The 18,171-nt window shown below is 38.2% G+C and overlaps 1 protein-coding gene across 7 annotated transcripts in view; it reads left to right on the top strand.

Moving 5' to 3' along the window:
• LOC135165036 (sodium/potassium-transporting ATPase subunit alpha) overlaps positions 1-18,171 on the top strand; it is a 37,089-nt gene that overhangs the window by 12,277 nt on the left and 6,641 nt on the right. Inside the window, exons 1-6 of one of the 7 annotated variants that reach the window (XM_064125956.1) lie at positions 477-625; positions 1,167-1,399; positions 9,724-9,849; positions 10,272-12,234; positions 12,563-12,864; positions 14,538-14,632. In XM_064125956.1, the coding sequence (XP_063982026.1) occupies positions 1,397-1,399; positions 9,724-9,849; positions 10,272-12,234; positions 12,563-12,864; positions 14,538-14,632 (2,489 nt within the window). In that variant the 5' untranslated portion in view covers positions 477-625; positions 1,167-1,396. Of the gene's footprint in view, positions 1-470; positions 626-1,166; positions 1,400-8,135; positions 8,217-9,723; positions 9,850-10,271; positions 12,235-12,562; positions 12,865-14,537; positions 14,633-18,171 lie in introns of those variants that run through there. The other 6 variants (XM_064125952.1, XM_064125950.1, XM_064125957.1 and 3 more) reach the window with 6 other exon arrangements.

Below are 18,171 nucleotides of genomic sequence, written 5' to 3'. Positions count from 1 at the left end.
CCCCTTAAATAGTACCCCATCACCCTCTACCTAAAAATCATAAACTCAACTCATCAGTAAAAATCATGAACGTCATTTCTATAAATTCCGTGACTTCAATTCAAATTAAAACTCACGAGAAAATGATCTGTTTAATTCCAGTATTTAAAAAAATAAATAAATAAATTTTTTTCGGAAAATCCTCCTGAGTACGAGGGTGCGGCGCGATCATACCGTCAAACCGTGTTGTTGAGCTCATGTTTGAAAAAGGTGGGGGCGGTGGATTGTGGGGTGGCAAAGGGGAGTAGAAGGGGGGCACAAGAGGTAGGTGAGATTCGCGCGCGCGCGCAAGCCGGCCGGGATTGGTTATAGGGGGGGTTCAAGAGAGGGGGGCGAATCACCGGCAAGGGTGGGGAAGGGCAATGGGGGGACGGGCGGGTGTGGGGGAGGGGCAGGAGGGGGCTGAAAATGTTGGAGACGGGTCGATGATGCCGGCGCGGATCCGAGGGAGGCCGACGCGTTTCCTACCGTTCAGTCAGTCTCTGGTACCCCTCCGAAGCCGCGACGTTAAACGCTTCTTTCACATAGGAAAAAAAATATAATACTGTTTTAATCGACGAACGCCGCAGCCATGGGTGACGACAAGGTTTGTGAATGAGAACGGAAAAATTATTGAAATTTCGAAAATTTGCAATATTTTTCATTATTCTTTCCATTGAAAAAAAAAATTTGGTTTTCTGATGATTGGGGCGAGTGTGAGGTTAAATTTGTTGCCAGGGGCGTTTTTTGATAGTTAAATTTATCATCTTGTTAATTTTTACGCGAGTGATTAGTGAAACTATTGCCTGAAATCCTCATTTTTTCGACATTTTTAACATTTTTTCTTTTCCTTCGTTTTTCTGTGAAAAATCGAAGGGGTCAGCGGATAAAGAAAACGGGGCGGGGGGTGGTTGGTTGAAAATGCTAAAGGGGCATGTATAGTGGACGGTGTCTGTGCCAGGCAGTCGCTTCGATCGAGGGTGGAAACCGGGAATGGGTGAGGGGCGGGGTGGCCGAGGGGGGGGGAGGAAGGGAGGGTGAGGTGGGGGAGAAAGACAAGCAGAGAAAAAAGAAAATTTTTCCCTTTTTTCTTCTGATTTCCATTGGAATGTATTTTCATTTGGATTTTAATTCTGAGTGATTTTCAGTGATCGTCAGATACACGAGAGTGTCGACTTCCGTTTAGTCCGTGAAGAAGCTGAAGATTTTTTTTTTTTTTGAGAGACAGAAATTTTGAGGGAACTTTAACGATTTGTGGGGGCTTCTTCACGGGTACTGGCACGACATATTGAAAACGGGAATAAATCGATATATACGAGGGAAACTAGTTGAAGAAAGAAGAATCTTCGATTGTCATCGTTAAACATCGGATATAAAAATGGTAACGATATTGACATGAAAGAAGTATTCTAGATTTTTTTTAATATTTCTTTTCGTTTATATTGTTGATAATAGAGGCTAGTTGTATTTCCTAGAAAGTTCGCTTTTAATCGATGCCATTATATTTTTGCACGTGCAATTATTCAATTTATCGCAGTCAATTTTAGTTAAAAATCAGTGAAAAGTGATTTTTCCAGTGATCATCTGTTAAAATCATTAGATAATTCCGGAGTGATGGGACAAGTGACGTGAGATTACCTCCACACGTCCTCTCTCACGAGATTAATTTTCCAATATTTTCATTGACTTGTCAATGAAAATTCGGTAATTCATCCCCTGTGAATGTCCACAATATGTGAAAATACTGTGCTCAACTTCGAGTAATGGATAATCGGTGAAACATTGGGAATAATGTGTTCTATGGAGACGTGAAGATGGGAGAGAAAATCATCGTTGGACTCCTCCTAATGCTCGCACCACCTGATAAAATAACTGTTTGTCCTCGAGCTCTGGAAAATCCTTTGAAAACCGCTCCCCAATATTCCGTCAGTTTCTTCAATTTTCATCTCGTAAAGTCCGATCCCCCTTCTTTAACGTTCCAGTTTCCGGTCAGCTGATTATCGGAATTTTCTCCCCGTAACAGGATCGAGGGGGACAGTTGATTCTGCGCACCAACATCATCACCCAAAAATCGTGATTCTTCCCTCATCAGATCATTTCCACGATGTTCCCCCAGAATGATATCATGTAAAGGCAATTTCATTGCTAAAATCTCTGGAATTGTCGTCCTCACTGGAATCATCATGACAGAATCTGTAAACCTAGTCTTCCTTGATCCTTCATCCCAGAAGACGAAGTGTGATTCTGCGCACCACATCATCACCGAAATATCGTGATTCTTCCTTGATCACATCATTCCATCATTTTCATGTCGAACTGTCACGATTTTACTGAATTCCCCTGATTGAAAGTGTCCGTCATCGTCATCTTATTAGCATCTGTTGATCGACAATCAGAAGACGGTGATGACACTGATGAAAGATCAGAGAAGGTGAATGATAAAAAATCATGATGATGATCAGAGATGGCTTTCCCAGACTTATGTACACGATATCATCACTTGGCAAATCGTCATTATTACGTACCCCAGTGGCCATGCGTTTCATGACGTCTCATCAAGGCCGGACACCTAAATTGATAAGGTCGTTTCTTTTAAGTTAGTCCCTTATCAAGCATTTTTCCATTCATTGAAATCTCACTGGTCGTTATAACTGATACGAAACAGTTCTCTTCCGGCTGTTGTATCATTCCACATGTGCATATTACATTGGCTAAATGTATTATCAACTATTATCATCTTGAAGACTTGAATAATTCAATGAGTATGATTATCTCAGTGTTGAATTAAATTCATTAATCACCTGTAGTGAATCATTTTGTACATTAGAATGGAATAACTTATTCATGATGATTATTACATGGTTTATTCCAGACGAGTGGTGGTTCTTGGGAAGAGAAATGAGGGGTTGGTAACAGGGACATACGTATGATCACGAAGGGTCGCAGACCAGATGGCGCCTACAGCGTTGTACGCCTTGTGAAGGGGGGGTGGGGGTTCCCCCTTCAGAAGGGAGGAAACTATCGATCGTAACCTATTTATAATTCATCGAGAATTTCGATTAGTCACGAATATCCCTTTCGTTTTATTATTATATCGGGTCTGATTGTTGAGGTTTTTGGAGGATGGACATGTGGTGATTAGATGGTGGGTGTAGAAAGGGTTAGAAAGGGGTTGGGGTGGGATTTAGAGGTGGTAAAACTGTGTAGAGACACTCGCAACTTGGGGTTTTATTTTTAGATTAATGAGGACGGTATTTTGATTGATTTTGTTGGCGGCGGGGGGCTCTAGTTTTACGGTTTGTTGACTCGTTTTTAGGAACATCCGGATGGCTTTAATTACGTGGGATACTTTCAAAGACTTCTGTGGGAACAGTTGTGGGTCTTCGGGGGTGAAACAATCTCTGTGTTGACGAGGGTCATTGATCTATTTAAGGGATGAACGGAGGTATTTGCTTGGGATTTATTGAATATTGAAAGGAGGCAGTTAATTTTATGGAATCATTGGAGATCGTTAGCTGAGGTGATGCTGATGAGGTGCCTTTTTTGGTCGTCTAGACGATCATTTGGACGGGGCTGAAGTCATTTGTCTCGGTGGGAACGATATAAACGGAATTATCTAGGCGACCAATCACAATTTTCGATTCAATCCAGCAAGTGAGGTCTCTCGGTTTTTGGAAGTTCTTTTAGAGGTCTTCAGTGAAGTTCTTGGTCATGAGAACATGTACTTTTTGCTGAAAAGTCTAGATCATTGGCTCATATTTGAATTCAGGATAAATTCCTCCGAAATTGATTTGGGACTGAGGAGAATCAGGAGAGGTATTGCTGGTCATCTTGATGATCCTGGTGATGATTCAGTTGTCCACAAGAGAACAATTCTGATGAAATTAACATGTCAACCAGTTATGATGTTGATTCTGTTAAAATTCTAATCTCTTCGAGTTTATCAGTTCCATGGAGTCGTTTTGTTTAACTTCAGCGAAGTTGATGATGATGACAATCAATGATTTTTATCTCAGAAGTCTTTAGGGCAATGAGTTTGGATTTAAATCATATACTTGAGGATTTAATTTGAATGTTGGAAATAATCAAGATTTTGTTGGTTATCTTGATGGTAATTTATGGGTTTTACGAGGGAAGGATTGAGACGGAATAAAGTAGTCAGCTGGTTACAATTTTGATTCTCGTCCGGCATTAAATGACCAATCTCCCTCTTGACCCAATTCATAAAATGCTCACTGGTGTTAGATACAACTTGACAATGTCCAATACAAATCTTTTTATGCCTTTTGTTCATTCTCTCTCACTCACACTTATCCACAAGTGCTGAGCTGAATGGGTGACGAGGGGGAAATTCACAATGATTATATGTGTGACGCACTAAAGGTGTGACGTATTACACATGATGCTGGATACAACAGATATTGTGATATTGTTTCATATTCAAGGGAAAGGAATTTCGAGGAATTCAGGAATGTTGAACCATCATGATGGAATGATGAGAGAAATTTTTCGCACTCATGAAAAATTATCTCATCCATTTGTTTTCATTTTTTTGATTGTTTAAAAATCCTATAACTGTAGTAAGAGATAAAGAGTGGCCGAGGGTGAGTCAGGGATCGGCCAACAGTGGGCCAACTGTCGGCGATACCTCGGTTCGGGTCAGGGAATCCCTTGACAAATATATAAACCACGAATGGGCCAACGGTGAACCAGTTTCGGCCCATCGTTGACAGTTTCTCATCTTCTATCGGGGAAGTTGGATAATTCCTTGGCAATTATATCATCGGTTTTGGCTTCGTGAAGGTAGGGTAAATGGACCGTTGTTGGTAATTGATAAATTTCATCATTTAGTGGCGCATGTTAATGATTGCCGATGATTCGCAACCGGTGGAGGGGTAATTTTGGAGAATTAAATTGGGAAGATAAGGAATTACCTCACAATAGCCGCGAAATCGATGTAACGGTGTTATCTAGTCATTAATCCTGTTGTACCCTGTGTTCGGGTGGTGGAGGTACATTTTGGATGAAAGGTGATGTGATCTAAGAGTAGAACAGACATTTTGAGGAGAATAATGAGAAAGTTTAGGTCAACTTTTGAAGGGAAATTGTCTCGGTGATAGGGGATGTTGAATTTATGGGATTGTAGGGGTGAGGACTGGTGATATAACACCTTTCGGAAATATTTGGAAAGTTGATTGTCCAAACTTCTGGATGATGTCTTTAACGGGACTATTTTCAGATGAATGAGATTACATTTTCTATTGTTTCAATTATTGATTTGTCAATTGTTGAAGGGATAGTGAGACTTTCTGGGTGTTCAGAACCAAAAATTGAATGTGAATTAATAAATGATGCGTTTTACCAGTGGATTATTTGATGAATTGAGTACTTAATGTACTTAAGGGACGAAAAGGCTATTGTACTGTACTTCATCAGCTTCGACAGACATTTCCGAATTTTGAGGGTGAAAATTCTCGTCAATATGTCTTTATTCAGCATTGTACATAAGATAAGTCAAGACATACCGTCGATTTGGCATATTTAATCATGAGATTGATGACTCCAGAAGAATTCTCGACTCGAAGAATATTTTCTGTCATAATTGCCTGGAATATTGAAGATCTTCGAGTGAATATTTCCTACAAATTTCGATAGCCCAAATTTCCATCAACTTCTTTTCATTCAACATTTCCCACCAGATGAAATAAAAAAATTTTACCTCGAGAAGTCTCGAGGGATGAAAATTCACCATTCGAATGATGAAAAGCTAGATCTTCTTCTCGATACTGAAGTTGAGACTTTCAGTCAACACTTCGTAAATTCCCGAAAGCCTCTCAAGCCTTCTGTTGAAACCCAAATGTTGTCTTTTCAAAAATCCTCCCCACCCCTTTTAAATAAGACTATTACGTAATAGTTGCACTACCACTAAAGGAAGATGTGCATTGTCCTACACTTTACCACTTCCATTCCCATCTCATCCGAATAAAATTCATACCATCCCTTAATGCTGTTTCCTATCCAACTCCATCCAACCCCTCCAACCTCCTCGATCTACTCAATCACCAGGTCCATTAATCATCAAACAGACACCTTGCTCCCCGCAAAATCTCCATTCCAGACCATCAAAATGGAGATCCTCTTCAATACTGAATCCCACACCCTTCGAATCGCTAATTCAAAAAATTGGAAAAACATCACAACCCCCTTCGGCATCGTAAACCCAGCATTACAACCCCTCCCAGTCTTCCCTGCATTACGTAATACTTCAAGTAACAACCCTTCATGCTGAAAGAAATAAATATCCACCACCCAGGTCAGCCCATCCAACTTTTCATCCCCCACCCTACCACCTCATAATTTCCCTTATTTCCCCAATTAAAAAATTTAATAAAAATTCACTCCCCTCAACAAAGCCCCTTACCACCCCTTTACCAAATACACGATTACGTCATACATAGGGTACCTTGTGTGGATAATGGAAGACACCACGAGCATTGCAGAGTGGTGGAAACGCCCATTCACTGAAGAGGGCTAACGCGAGAAAGGGATAAAAATGAGGGCAACCTAGAAAAAAAAAAAACTTTCAGCGCGTAAAGTGTGTGTATTCACATCAGTCGAGGTTCTTCAATAGGTAAAGAAGGGCCAGAAAAGGGGGGAAAATAACAGTGGATTTTTTTATGGGGTTGGTAGAGGGGGTGAGTGAGAAAGGGGGGTCTTTTGACGCTGGAACTGTGCGCATTCTAAGTACCTAAGAGACTCCCCTGTGCCCTGGTTGCGTATTGATCCATTGCATTTTGCTAGATAGGGGGCGCCTGCACGGGTCAGGGGTGACTGGATGCATCTGCGCATGTGCATGACTTGGTCAATCCAAGATCGACCCATAACCACTCGGTAGTTAGATTAAGGTGAGGGTGAGGGGTTGGAAGAGGAGGGGGTAGGGGGATTTGTCAATTTGTTCCGGTGAATTTTGGGGGAATATTTTGAAAGGTGAATTTTTCCGGTGGAATTATTGATTAAGATATGTTTCTCTTGTTGGGGGGATCAATATGGTAGATAGGAATACACGCAATGGAATAGGGGGGTTGTAACGATTTTTTAGGGGATTCGCTGGAATATTTTAGTGGGGGGAGAATAGTAAAAATGAGGGGAAAGTTGACAGACTTTTTGGAATTTTTTTTGTTTAATTCTGCCAATGGAATAAGTCATTAATGTAACGAAATATGTCGGGGTTTTTAGTTCAGTCGTTGATTGTAAGGGCTCGAAAGGTAAACCTGATGGTTCGATCATATGAGGGTGCAAACCTATCGTATATTGGTTGATATTCCCTGAAAATTTTTTCGAATGATTTTTAATATCTTTGATTGACGCCATTGATCCTGATCCTCGTGGCTTACGATCTTCCACAATTCACTTTAGTCATCGCGATGATCACCTACACTGACTTGATACAGATTGTGAGTCATAATTTTAATGACCCCAGGGTAGGCACGTGCACCGAAATGTCTGAAGAATTTAGTCCCGGAAACAGCTCTGTCTGACCAATCTCGTTACTCCACTACTTCGTCAACTTTGTGTGACGACATTTAGTCATAATGAGTTGGAAAAAAAAATCCGTTCAACTTGGTCGTGAGCTCATGTAGAACATTTGTCTCCATTGAAGATTCATAATTAACTTCAGGTCTTCTGACCGAAACTTGGTCTTGAATTGTTGGGACAATAGGGAGTACAAATAGTTGTTGAATATCAGTGAATATCGATCGACCTCGAGTACTACCATCAAAGGAATAAATGCTGCCCCGTTCAAATCATACACATCTGTCCTGAGGTCCCATTAACCATTCAATATGACTTAACAAAACCAACAGAACGGAAGTAGACGGTTACCTCAATGCCTGGTACACCGAGGTCGCACTTGAAACTATAGTGACATCTGGGAGCGCCAAATGGTCCAGTGAAAAAGCCATCAGAAATCTTTTTTGTTTCTATTGATTGGGTCAATCCGGAATTGCCTCATCACAACGCCCAATACATCCATCAACAATGAATTATTCATAATTATTTATTTTATTTCTCTTCGATTCACGTTTATTACTTTTTTTTGTTAATTTTTTTTCTAGCATGGCCGCACAGACTCTTACAGAGTTGCAACATTCACGAATGTCCGCGATGACAACAAAACAGCTGATGGAATGGTCAAGGTAGTCATGGCAATTTAAGGAGATGAATAAGTTCAGTTGTTCAGTGATGAAGGACAAGGGAATGAGTTGATTTCACATTGTGTTACGTAGGGTCTTTGCCAGGAGTGACTTCAGGGAATTGTCGTAACATTCGTCGGAAGACAGACTGACAGAGCGATTTAATTATTAATTTAAATGAATCGGTCTATCAGTGGACTTGCTTACGAAATGAACGAACAGTCACTGAAAATGTGAAATTAACTTATTTCCCTTTCACACCTGAACTCATCAAGGATTGACTCAAATGAGTCGTATATGTCCGCTTTCATTGGCTCCTTATCTTTCTTCATTTCAAGGACTTATCCTCTTGCCTCTCTATCTCTGCCTACTCTTCTAACTGTTTCGCAAATTCTAAGAAGACCTATGAGAAGCCTAACCGTTCGCTCCACCCATTTCTCTCTTCCTTCCTCTGATTGTCCAAGTGATAATCTAACGTTACGAACCTGATAGCACCTGCTCCCGAACCTAATCATCAGTCCCCAAATGCAGGATCGCAGGGTTTAGGACCTTATCAATCCAACTGTCAACTGGCCTTTTTGTACAATTGATACTTCTCACCTCGACCTATCGCTTGATGAGAATCTACTCATACACTTTAACATTTCACTTATTTTAATCTCTTTTTATGTACTCACACACTCGATCGAATCCGAGGATTATTTCTCAAGTTCGTTTTATAATCAGCTTTGTCTTCAGTGGTGGTGGGGTGTGGTATTTCTGGGGCGCTGCATAACTCGTCGATTATTGAATCAATTGTTTTACAATTGCACTTGTTGTAGCCACATCGATATAACATGTTTCAACACTAGTGCGGATAAGTCGTCTGATATTTTTAAAGATCAGAAAACCCTTTTCCCACCAGTGTTGAGGCTCATTTTCCCCACGACCTGGGAAAAGTGGATTTTTTAACGCTCAACGCGTTCGTAAAAATTCAGTTTTCCGGACGAGTGGTGAAGAAATTTTCTCCGCAATAATAAATATACTTTTTTTAATTACTATGGAGCCTTCACTTTGACAAAACTTTACTTACAAATGGGTTAATTATAGCTTTATGAAGCTAAAGTTTACGAATGATAAAAGGATCAATCACTGTTTTAATATTGTTGTTTTCACGCTTGTATTTTTATTTAAAAATTGCGGCAGAGGTTTTATTAAGTTTTTAGAATATTTACTATAAGACACTTGTTGGACGAATGATGTTCGACTATCCGCTGAGAACTGAGACGACACGAGAGAACATGCCAACACACCCAACTCAGATTAATTAGAGGGGTTAATAAGTCCAACGACTTATTAATTCATGCATCATTCGAGTGTGTGTATTGGTGAAGTTATCGTAGTGTTATCTCTCCGGGTCTTTCGGAGAAAGCTATTCAATTGATTAAATGCCGTCGCATTTCATGGCACAGTTACTAATCAAAATGTTTTCTGGATCTTTTTTTTTTTTCTTGCGCAATGAATCGAACAGTCGCGGCGAAAGAACCCAAAGAGGAAAGGAGACAACTTGGATGATTTGAAACAGGAGTTGGATATTGATTTTCATAAAATCTCACCTGAGGAACTCTATCAGAGATTTCAAACTCATCCAGAGAACGTAAGTGAATTGTTCATTTGAATTATTTTGGACGATTGAAGAACTCGACTCGTTGAATTAATTCATAAATTATTGAACCCTTGGAGAATCATAAAAGAATCACTTACATTTGGAATTGTCATATTCTTAACCATTTTATTATTCTTCTAAAGATTAAAATCTGATTGTGGAATCATGGCATATAAATCTCGAAGAAATTGTTTGACAGTTCATAGCAAAGGATTCATCGCTTTGCGGATGAAACTCATTATTTATTTATGTGAAAAAAATGTTTGGAAATGAGTAGATATGACGTCGAATCATTTTTATCAAATAATTGTCTGGTGAATTCGGTTAATGAGAAGAATGTCTTGTCTTCAAATGTGACTTCGACGTTGTTAATGACTCAACTCGATCCTAGCCATTGAATTTTAATGTTCCAGGGCCTTAGCCATGCGAAAGCGAAAGAAAATTTGGAGCGTGATGGCCCAAATGCCCTGACACCACCGAAAACCACCCCAGAATGGGTTAAATTCTGCAAAAATTTATTCGGCGGTTTTGCCCTACTACTGTGGATCGGTGCTATTCTATGTTTCATTGCGTACTCGATTCAAGCATCAACGAGCGAGGATCCCAATGATGACAATCTCTATCTTGGCATTGTACTTGCCGTAGTTGTGATAGTAACGGGTATATTCTCGTACTATCAGGAGAGCAAATCGAGTAAAATCATGGAATCATTCAAGAATATGGTCCCTCAATTTGCAACTGTTCTCAGAGAGGGTGAGAAATTAACTCTCAAAGCTGAGGATCTTGTTCTCGGTGATGTTGTTGAGGTTAAATTTGGTGATCGTATACCAGCTGACATAAGAATCATTGAATCACGAGGATTTAAAGTTGATAACAGCTCGTTGACAGGTGAATCAGAGCCACAATCAAGATCACCAGAATTCACCAATGATAATCCACTTGAAACTAAAAATCTCGCATTCTTTTCAACCAATGCTGTTGAAGGTACAGCCAAAGGTGTTGTAATATGCTGTGGTGATCAAACTGTTATGGGAAGAATTGCTGGTTTAGCGTCCGGTCTTGATACCGGTGAAACACCAATAGCCAAGGAAATTCATCATTTCATTCATTTAATCACTGGTGTTGCTGTTTTTCTCGGTGTTACATTCTTCATTATCGCTTTTATTCTTGGTTATCACTGGTTGGATGCTGTTATATTCCTCATTGGTATTATTGTTGCCAATGTACCGGAGGGACTTCTTGCTACAGTGACAGTATGTTTGACCCTAACTGCTAAGAGAATGGCATCGAAAAATTGTTTAGTCAAGAATCTGGAAGCTGTTGAGACACTTGGCTCGACATCAACAATATGCTCTGATAAAACTGGTACACTTACCCAAAATCGTATGACTGTTGCACACATGTGGTTCGACAATCAAATTATCGAGGCTGATACTACTGAAGATCAGTCTGGTGTGCAGTACGATCGTACGAGCCCTGGATTCAAAGCACTTGCTAAAATTGCAACACTCTGCAATCGTGCCGAATTCAAACCTGGTCAGGAGGGTGAGCCAATACTTAAACGTGAAGTCAATGGTGATGCATCAGAGGCTGCACTCCTCAAGTGTATGGAACTTGCACTTGGTGATGTCATGGGAATCAGAAAGAGAAATAAAAAAGTATGCGAAGTGCCATTCAACTCGACCAACAAATATCAAGTATCGATTCATGAATCAGATGATCCCAATGATCCTCGACATCTTCTTGTTATGAAAGGTGCACCAGAAAGAATTCTCGACAGATGTTCAACAATTTTCATCGGTGGAAAGGAAAAAGTCCTCGACGAAGAGATGAAAGAAGCATTTAATAATGCTTATCTTGAATTAGGTGGTCTTGGTGAACGTGTACTTGGTTTTTGTGATTATATTCTACCAACAGATAAATATCCAGTTGGCTTTAAATTCAACAGCGATGATCCAAATTTTCCAACTGAGGGTCTTAGATTTGTTGGCCTCATGTCCATGATTGATCCACCACGTGCTGCTGTACCAGATGCCGTTGCCAAGTGTCGTTCAGCCGGAATCAAAGTTATCATGGTTACCGGTGATCATCCAATCACTGCCAAAGCCATTGCCAAATCAGTTGGTATTATATCAGAGGGTAATGAAACTATTGATGATATTGCACAGAGATTGAATATACCAGTATCAGAGGTGAATCCGAGAGAAGCTAAAGCTGCTGTTGTTCATGGTACTGATCTCAGGGATACTAGTAGTAGTCAACTTGATGATATCTTGAGGTATCATACCGAAATTGTGTTCGCTCGTACATCACCACAACAAAAACTCATTATTGTTGAGGGCTGCCAGAGGATGGGAGCCATTGTTGCTGTTACTGGTGAGTTTTACTTGTCATCGCTATCATTTCTTTATTCTTCGAAGGATCCTACATAATGTAGATCCCTTCCTGGAATTTAGTGACTTGACTTAGGAAGTAAAGGATTCTAGGGTTGAGCATCAATGAAACCTTTTCAACCTAATAACCTTTGTCTGAACCCGTTCAAATCATATACTCTTAACGATCACCTGACCACCAATATCACTTTATCCTTAATAATGTTTGTAATTAAGGGTCAAGTGACCATTTGAACCCTTTACGAATTATCAAGCGCGATTTAACTGTCATTAACTTGAGTAACATTTTCATTCTCATAATTTCCCCTCAGGCGATGGTGTTAACGATTCACCAGCCCTCAAGAAAGCTGACATTGGTGTTGCCATGGGTATCGCTGGCTCAGATGTCTCAAAACAGGCAGCTGACATGATTCTCCTTGATGATAACTTTGCATCAATCGTCACTGGTGTCGAAGAAGGACGACTTATCTTCGATAATCTGAAAAAATCCATAGCCTACACCTTGACCTCAAACATCCCTGAGATCTCACCCTTCCTGGCATTCATTCTGTGCGACATTCCGTTACCACTGGGTACCGTCACCATTTTGTGCATCGATTTGGGAACTGACATGGTGAGTAATCAAGTTTATTTAGAAAAAGCTTCATTAGGGATTGCCCTGAACGACACGATCAACCATAAGATATTTACCAAATTATGTCTTTCAATTGGGGAATTTTTCTCGTATCAACTCAACCTTGACAACTCGTGATAATAGTCCAAGTTGATGTCTTCTGATTGATCGATCATCAGAGGTTTTATGAACTGGTTATGTATTCCAATTAACGAAATATTAGATACCAGCGATATCACTGGCGTACGAGCATGCTGAGTCCGACATAATGAAGAGGCGTCCACGTAATCCAGACATTGACAAACTCGTTAATGACAGGTTATCATTCAACGAACCACTTTAATGTCTAATTAAGCTCCTTATTCTCATGCCAGGTATCAATTTAGGGCCAGAATCCAGTACTTCCTCGCAATTTGATATGGATTGAAGCAGTAAAAATTGTGATCCATAGAAACCTTTCTTCCAGGAATTGAGTTTTATGCTCTGGCAGGATAATACCATGTCCTTTCCTCACCTCTCCTTTTTTTAGTTCCAAAGTTTGTCGATTAATTTTTGACATTCTTGATATTGTTTTACGTATGATCTTTAAGTTGAAAATTTTTTTTCCGGAACATTATTATTTTGGATTGATTAGTATTCAATGTGGCAGTCTTTTTTACTTCTGTGAAATCCAGACTATCAAGTTAGGTCCTGACGGCTCAAGCTCAAACAATTATTCATTCCAAAGTGGAATCCTCAACTATTCCCTTTGATATTTGAAGTTTGTTATTTTTACGTTTGGGATGAATTCAATAGCGAAGGGGTAAAACGAGATTCGTCACGTTTGACTATTGACCAGTTTTTCATGAATATCTCAAAATCTAGGACAGATAGCGAAATTTTTATCGGAAGTTTTTTTTATGGAGCGAATTACGAGCTACAACGAATGTCCTGACAAAAATTTCGCTATCTGCCTTAGATCCGGAGATATCTCTCAAAAACTCGACTCGTATCCCATTTTGCTACTGAATTTATCGCGATAATCCGAGAATTTTTGCAATAAATATTGTACCCTGTGGAACCCTTTTTTCCGTGATTGAGCTTGATATTCTGACAGGACACGTCGATGTCCCTTCCCCACACTTCCTTTTCATTCCTCTGAAAGTATGTCACTAAGTCCTCGATATCGTTCATCTCAAACTTCTGAGTTTGGGTTTTGAATCGTAATTATTTTACCCCCGTCCACCTGATAAATGTCCTTTCGACGTTAGCGATAGCTTCGACCAGATAGTTAATGACTATTAACGTTCAGTAATCATTCAGTCAGAACTAATCTACACCTAACCATTTGGATAATTAATTGAACTAATTATTCTCACGTCAGGTATCAATTTACCTCTAGAATCCTCCGCTCCCCCCATTCCCTAATTATTGTCCATAATGACTTTCTTTTCGGGAATTGATTTTTATATTCAGACGGAATCACTCCACATCACCCCCCCCCCCATTCCCCCACAATTCCTTATTTTTTTTCTCCCGGAAGTGTTAGTGAGTTATTGGTATTCATCATCTCACGTGTCATCTCAACATTTCTAAGTTTTGGTTATCGGATCATTATTATTTTAACACTCGACGATCTGATGGTTTTTTTTTGTTTCTATTATTGCTCATAATGCTTGTTAATATGACATCAGGTACCCGCCATCTCGCTAGCCTATGAGGAGGCTGAGAGTGATATTATGAAGCGACAACCACGAAACCCCTTCAGTGACAAGCTTGTTAATGAAAGGTAAAATATCAATCAACGAAAGGAAACAATTATTCTTCGTTATTTTCAACTATTGGGACTTTGAGGTGCTTCTTAACTTATTTTGAGTCGTATTTTTTCCTCTTTAACTCTTGAATTTTTTTCTGTTTACGAGGTACATTCGATGGCAGTCGAATAATTCAATCGTAAAGTGATGGAAGATCACCATTTGCCGATGAATTATTTTTGGTAACTCATCTGCACGTGATGTTACTGTTGAATTATCGTCTATCATTTTCTGATAACTTCTTACATTTCTCTGGTTATTTATTTTTCTATCAACTCCAGAGAACTGGATATCTTGTCTCCTACTGATGTCAAATATTCTATTCTTCCTCGACATATGGTGACTGTCGCTTCACTATTCCATCACGATATTTATCAACTCGAGTTTTATATTAACATTCATGGTAGTTGATAAAACATGTTAATGTCTTTGCTGGGAATTCGTTGGTCATCTCGTCGTTATTATTCTTTTCGTCATTGATCGTTTCATTTCATTCGTCATTTATGACTTGTTTTTTGGGTCTTTTGGGGGTATTGAGGTGTAAGGTTGCAGTAATATTATGTATGCAAATATTGTTTTCCTTCAATATTGTGATGTCATTACCATCATTGCTTCATATTGCCTTCATTTGTCTTGAAATTTTCTTGATTAAACTCTCAATTTTTCTATGGTTATAATCGTCCTGAGTGAAGATCTAATTATGGGTTATTATTGATGTGCTTTGACCCATTTAACCCTCCAATCCATTTCATGGTTAATCCTCAAATTTTACAAAGATTATTCAACTCTGTAATTCCCCAAAAAGTTCAAATATTTTTTTTATTTTTTTGACATTTTCTCGTCCAGTGAATTGTCGAGATAATTTAATTTAAATTTAATTTTCATTTCATTATTCAATTCTTAAAAAACAAATTGTAATCATCAATGATAAATGGAGTCTTAAACAGTTAATGCTCAAGTCCATTTGATCCACGTCGCGAAATAGTCTTAAATGTCTTTGAACCCCCTACAAAAAAATGTCAAAACTCTTTCCAATCACTCCAACCCTCAGTTGACCCTTAAAATCAATTAGCCTTCAAAACGGAAAAACGTGAATTTTTCATCGTTCTTCATAAAAAAAAACAACACGAAAAATTGAGAGTTCATAATTGTTGTCCATTCTCCCCTCAAACTTCACCGATAAATTATTTTGCTAAATGTCATGACATCTCCTTTGGTTAATCGTTTAATCATGAAGGTAAGCCACTTCTAACTTTTCTTCATTAAATTAATGAAAATGAAAAATCCTCACAGCACTTTAGCTTCTTCATGAAGAAATCTAAAGTATTTTATCTTCATCACTTCCGATCTTGTCTCAGCATTATTTAATCTTCACTCATGCAATGGAAAAAAATATTATTTCAATTGAATAATTTTGATAAATATCTGTCATTATTATTTTTAATTTTCTACTATCTACGCATGATCATCTTGTGGAAGAAAGGCCGCATTGTGTGCTCCTTGCGTCTGTCTGCGTCATAATATTTTCTCATTCATCAAATCATCTATGATATATATCCTTCATTCGCATTATTATGATCAAAATTCCTACTCAATTTTTATATCTTATTCACTCTCACTACGATAATACAGTTTTTTTCCTTTAGTCTTATTTCAATTTTCTTTTGTCCCACTGTATATCCTGCCTGTATTTTATTATGGAGCCATACACCAATGCCAATATTATATTGTTGCTATTTACAGAAGAATATTTCTGATATTTCAAATTCAATTATTGAAAACCGGAAAATTCGTGAGTGAACGGAGGTTTTTGGTTGATATTTCCGAATCAAAGGGAGATATTAAAATTTTCATCGAAACTTTATTTGTTGCTGAAGGAATTCTCTACAAAAAAGTTCCTCATGATAAGATCGATATCTCCCTTCAATGTCGAGATATTCACCAAAAACTGAGCGTTGAATCGAGTTTTCCCAGATCTCGTTTTATCACTTTTGATTCAAATGAATTAACAATTTATTTTGTTCATAAAAAATTGAAATAAATCAGAAATGTGCCTCTGTGTCTACTCGCCTTGCTCTCGCCCAATTTTCGACCTTCGCACGGGTCTCGAAATATACTTGAGTTGAAGTGAACTTATTGAATATGTAAATCAGAGCGAAAAAAATCTGTTTAAATGTTTCTAGTCAGAGAACGATTCGTGAAACAGTAGTTAAATTTTCGCGAAATTGTTGATCACCATTTATTAATAAATAAAATGGATAATTCACATTGATAAATCAACAATTTTGCGTCGAGTAAGATGAATATTCTTATTCAGTCTCTCGTAGTTAATGACTATCTCTTCATAAGTATTAGTTAGAGATTTAGAATTAGATAATTCTTTACTCAATTTAATAATAATTATATTTAATATATTGTCTATTATATCGTATGAATGGAACATATTAATTAGTAACACAACAACAACAAATTCAACAACATCGTGATCTTAATTACTATTTATTCTGGCAGCTGAACCATTTATTCTATTCACTGCAAGCTAAAATTCTCGCAATTTGAAATTTTTTTCACAGCGATTTTATCATCGATTGATGAACATTCATGACCAACAACACGCGCGTCATTATTTCAAGCTTTTTTGAATAATAAGTTATTGTAGAGAGAGGACTGGCCAGGATTTACCAGCGGAGAATCTCTACGTTTTATATTTAATAATTTATTAGCGAAGAGTCGAGGAATTTGAATTTATTGACCATTGCATTTGATGAATTATTACATAAATATTCATGTTTTTCTTAATTGTCAGTCAATTACATGTGATTCATTATAAAATTTAACACTTCGGCTCTTCGTTTGTCAATCGCTTAGGAATGGCATCGATGAATCTTTATCATTTATTTATTTATTCTGTAATTACCAAACTCGGATCATCAATTCATTGCAGATACTCGTCCTCATAGACTATTCTCCCTTGATTATCTCGATAACCAGTGGATTTACGAAAAAAAGTCTCAAATATAAAGTGTGGGAAATTTAATTCTCTATAAAAAGTGTCTTGTGGCATTTTCCGCTCAATCCACTCCTTCCGAGGATAATCCAGCATGAAGGCAGGACACACTGAACATCTTCAGGCAAAAACGAAAAATATACTTTTACATTATCGCAATTATCTCAGTAATGAGTGGTTTCAGTCAAAAATGCCACGAAACCTTTCCTATAGAAAATTTAATTCCCCAGAAAAAAGTCCTTTGACATTTTTATCTAAGATCAGGCGTCACCGAGATAATGCAAAAATATCGGAAAAATTTCTGGTTTTCTCGTCGTACTTAGCACCAGATTATAAAAAATGATTATCGTAATTAACGGACATGTAATGATAATTATCACTGATCAGAGTTTGGTCTGAGGCTTAAAGAATCCGCTAGGAGATAAATTCATGCTATCGTACCGTCAATTTTCAAATTAATAAGCATGAATTTATGTCAAGTGTGGACTGTCAACTAAATGAATTCAA

This window comes from Diachasmimorpha longicaudata, chromosome 8 (assembly GCF_034640455.1).
Source record: "Diachasmimorpha longicaudata isolate KC_UGA_2023 chromosome 8, iyDiaLong2, whole genome shotgun sequence".
In the NCBI taxonomy this organism is placed as follows: domain Eukaryota; kingdom Metazoa; phylum Arthropoda; class Insecta; order Hymenoptera; family Braconidae; genus Diachasmimorpha; species Diachasmimorpha longicaudata.
The sequence above is the reverse complement of the archived record's forward strand: the minus strand, read 5'-3'. Positions and strand labels throughout refer to the sequence as shown.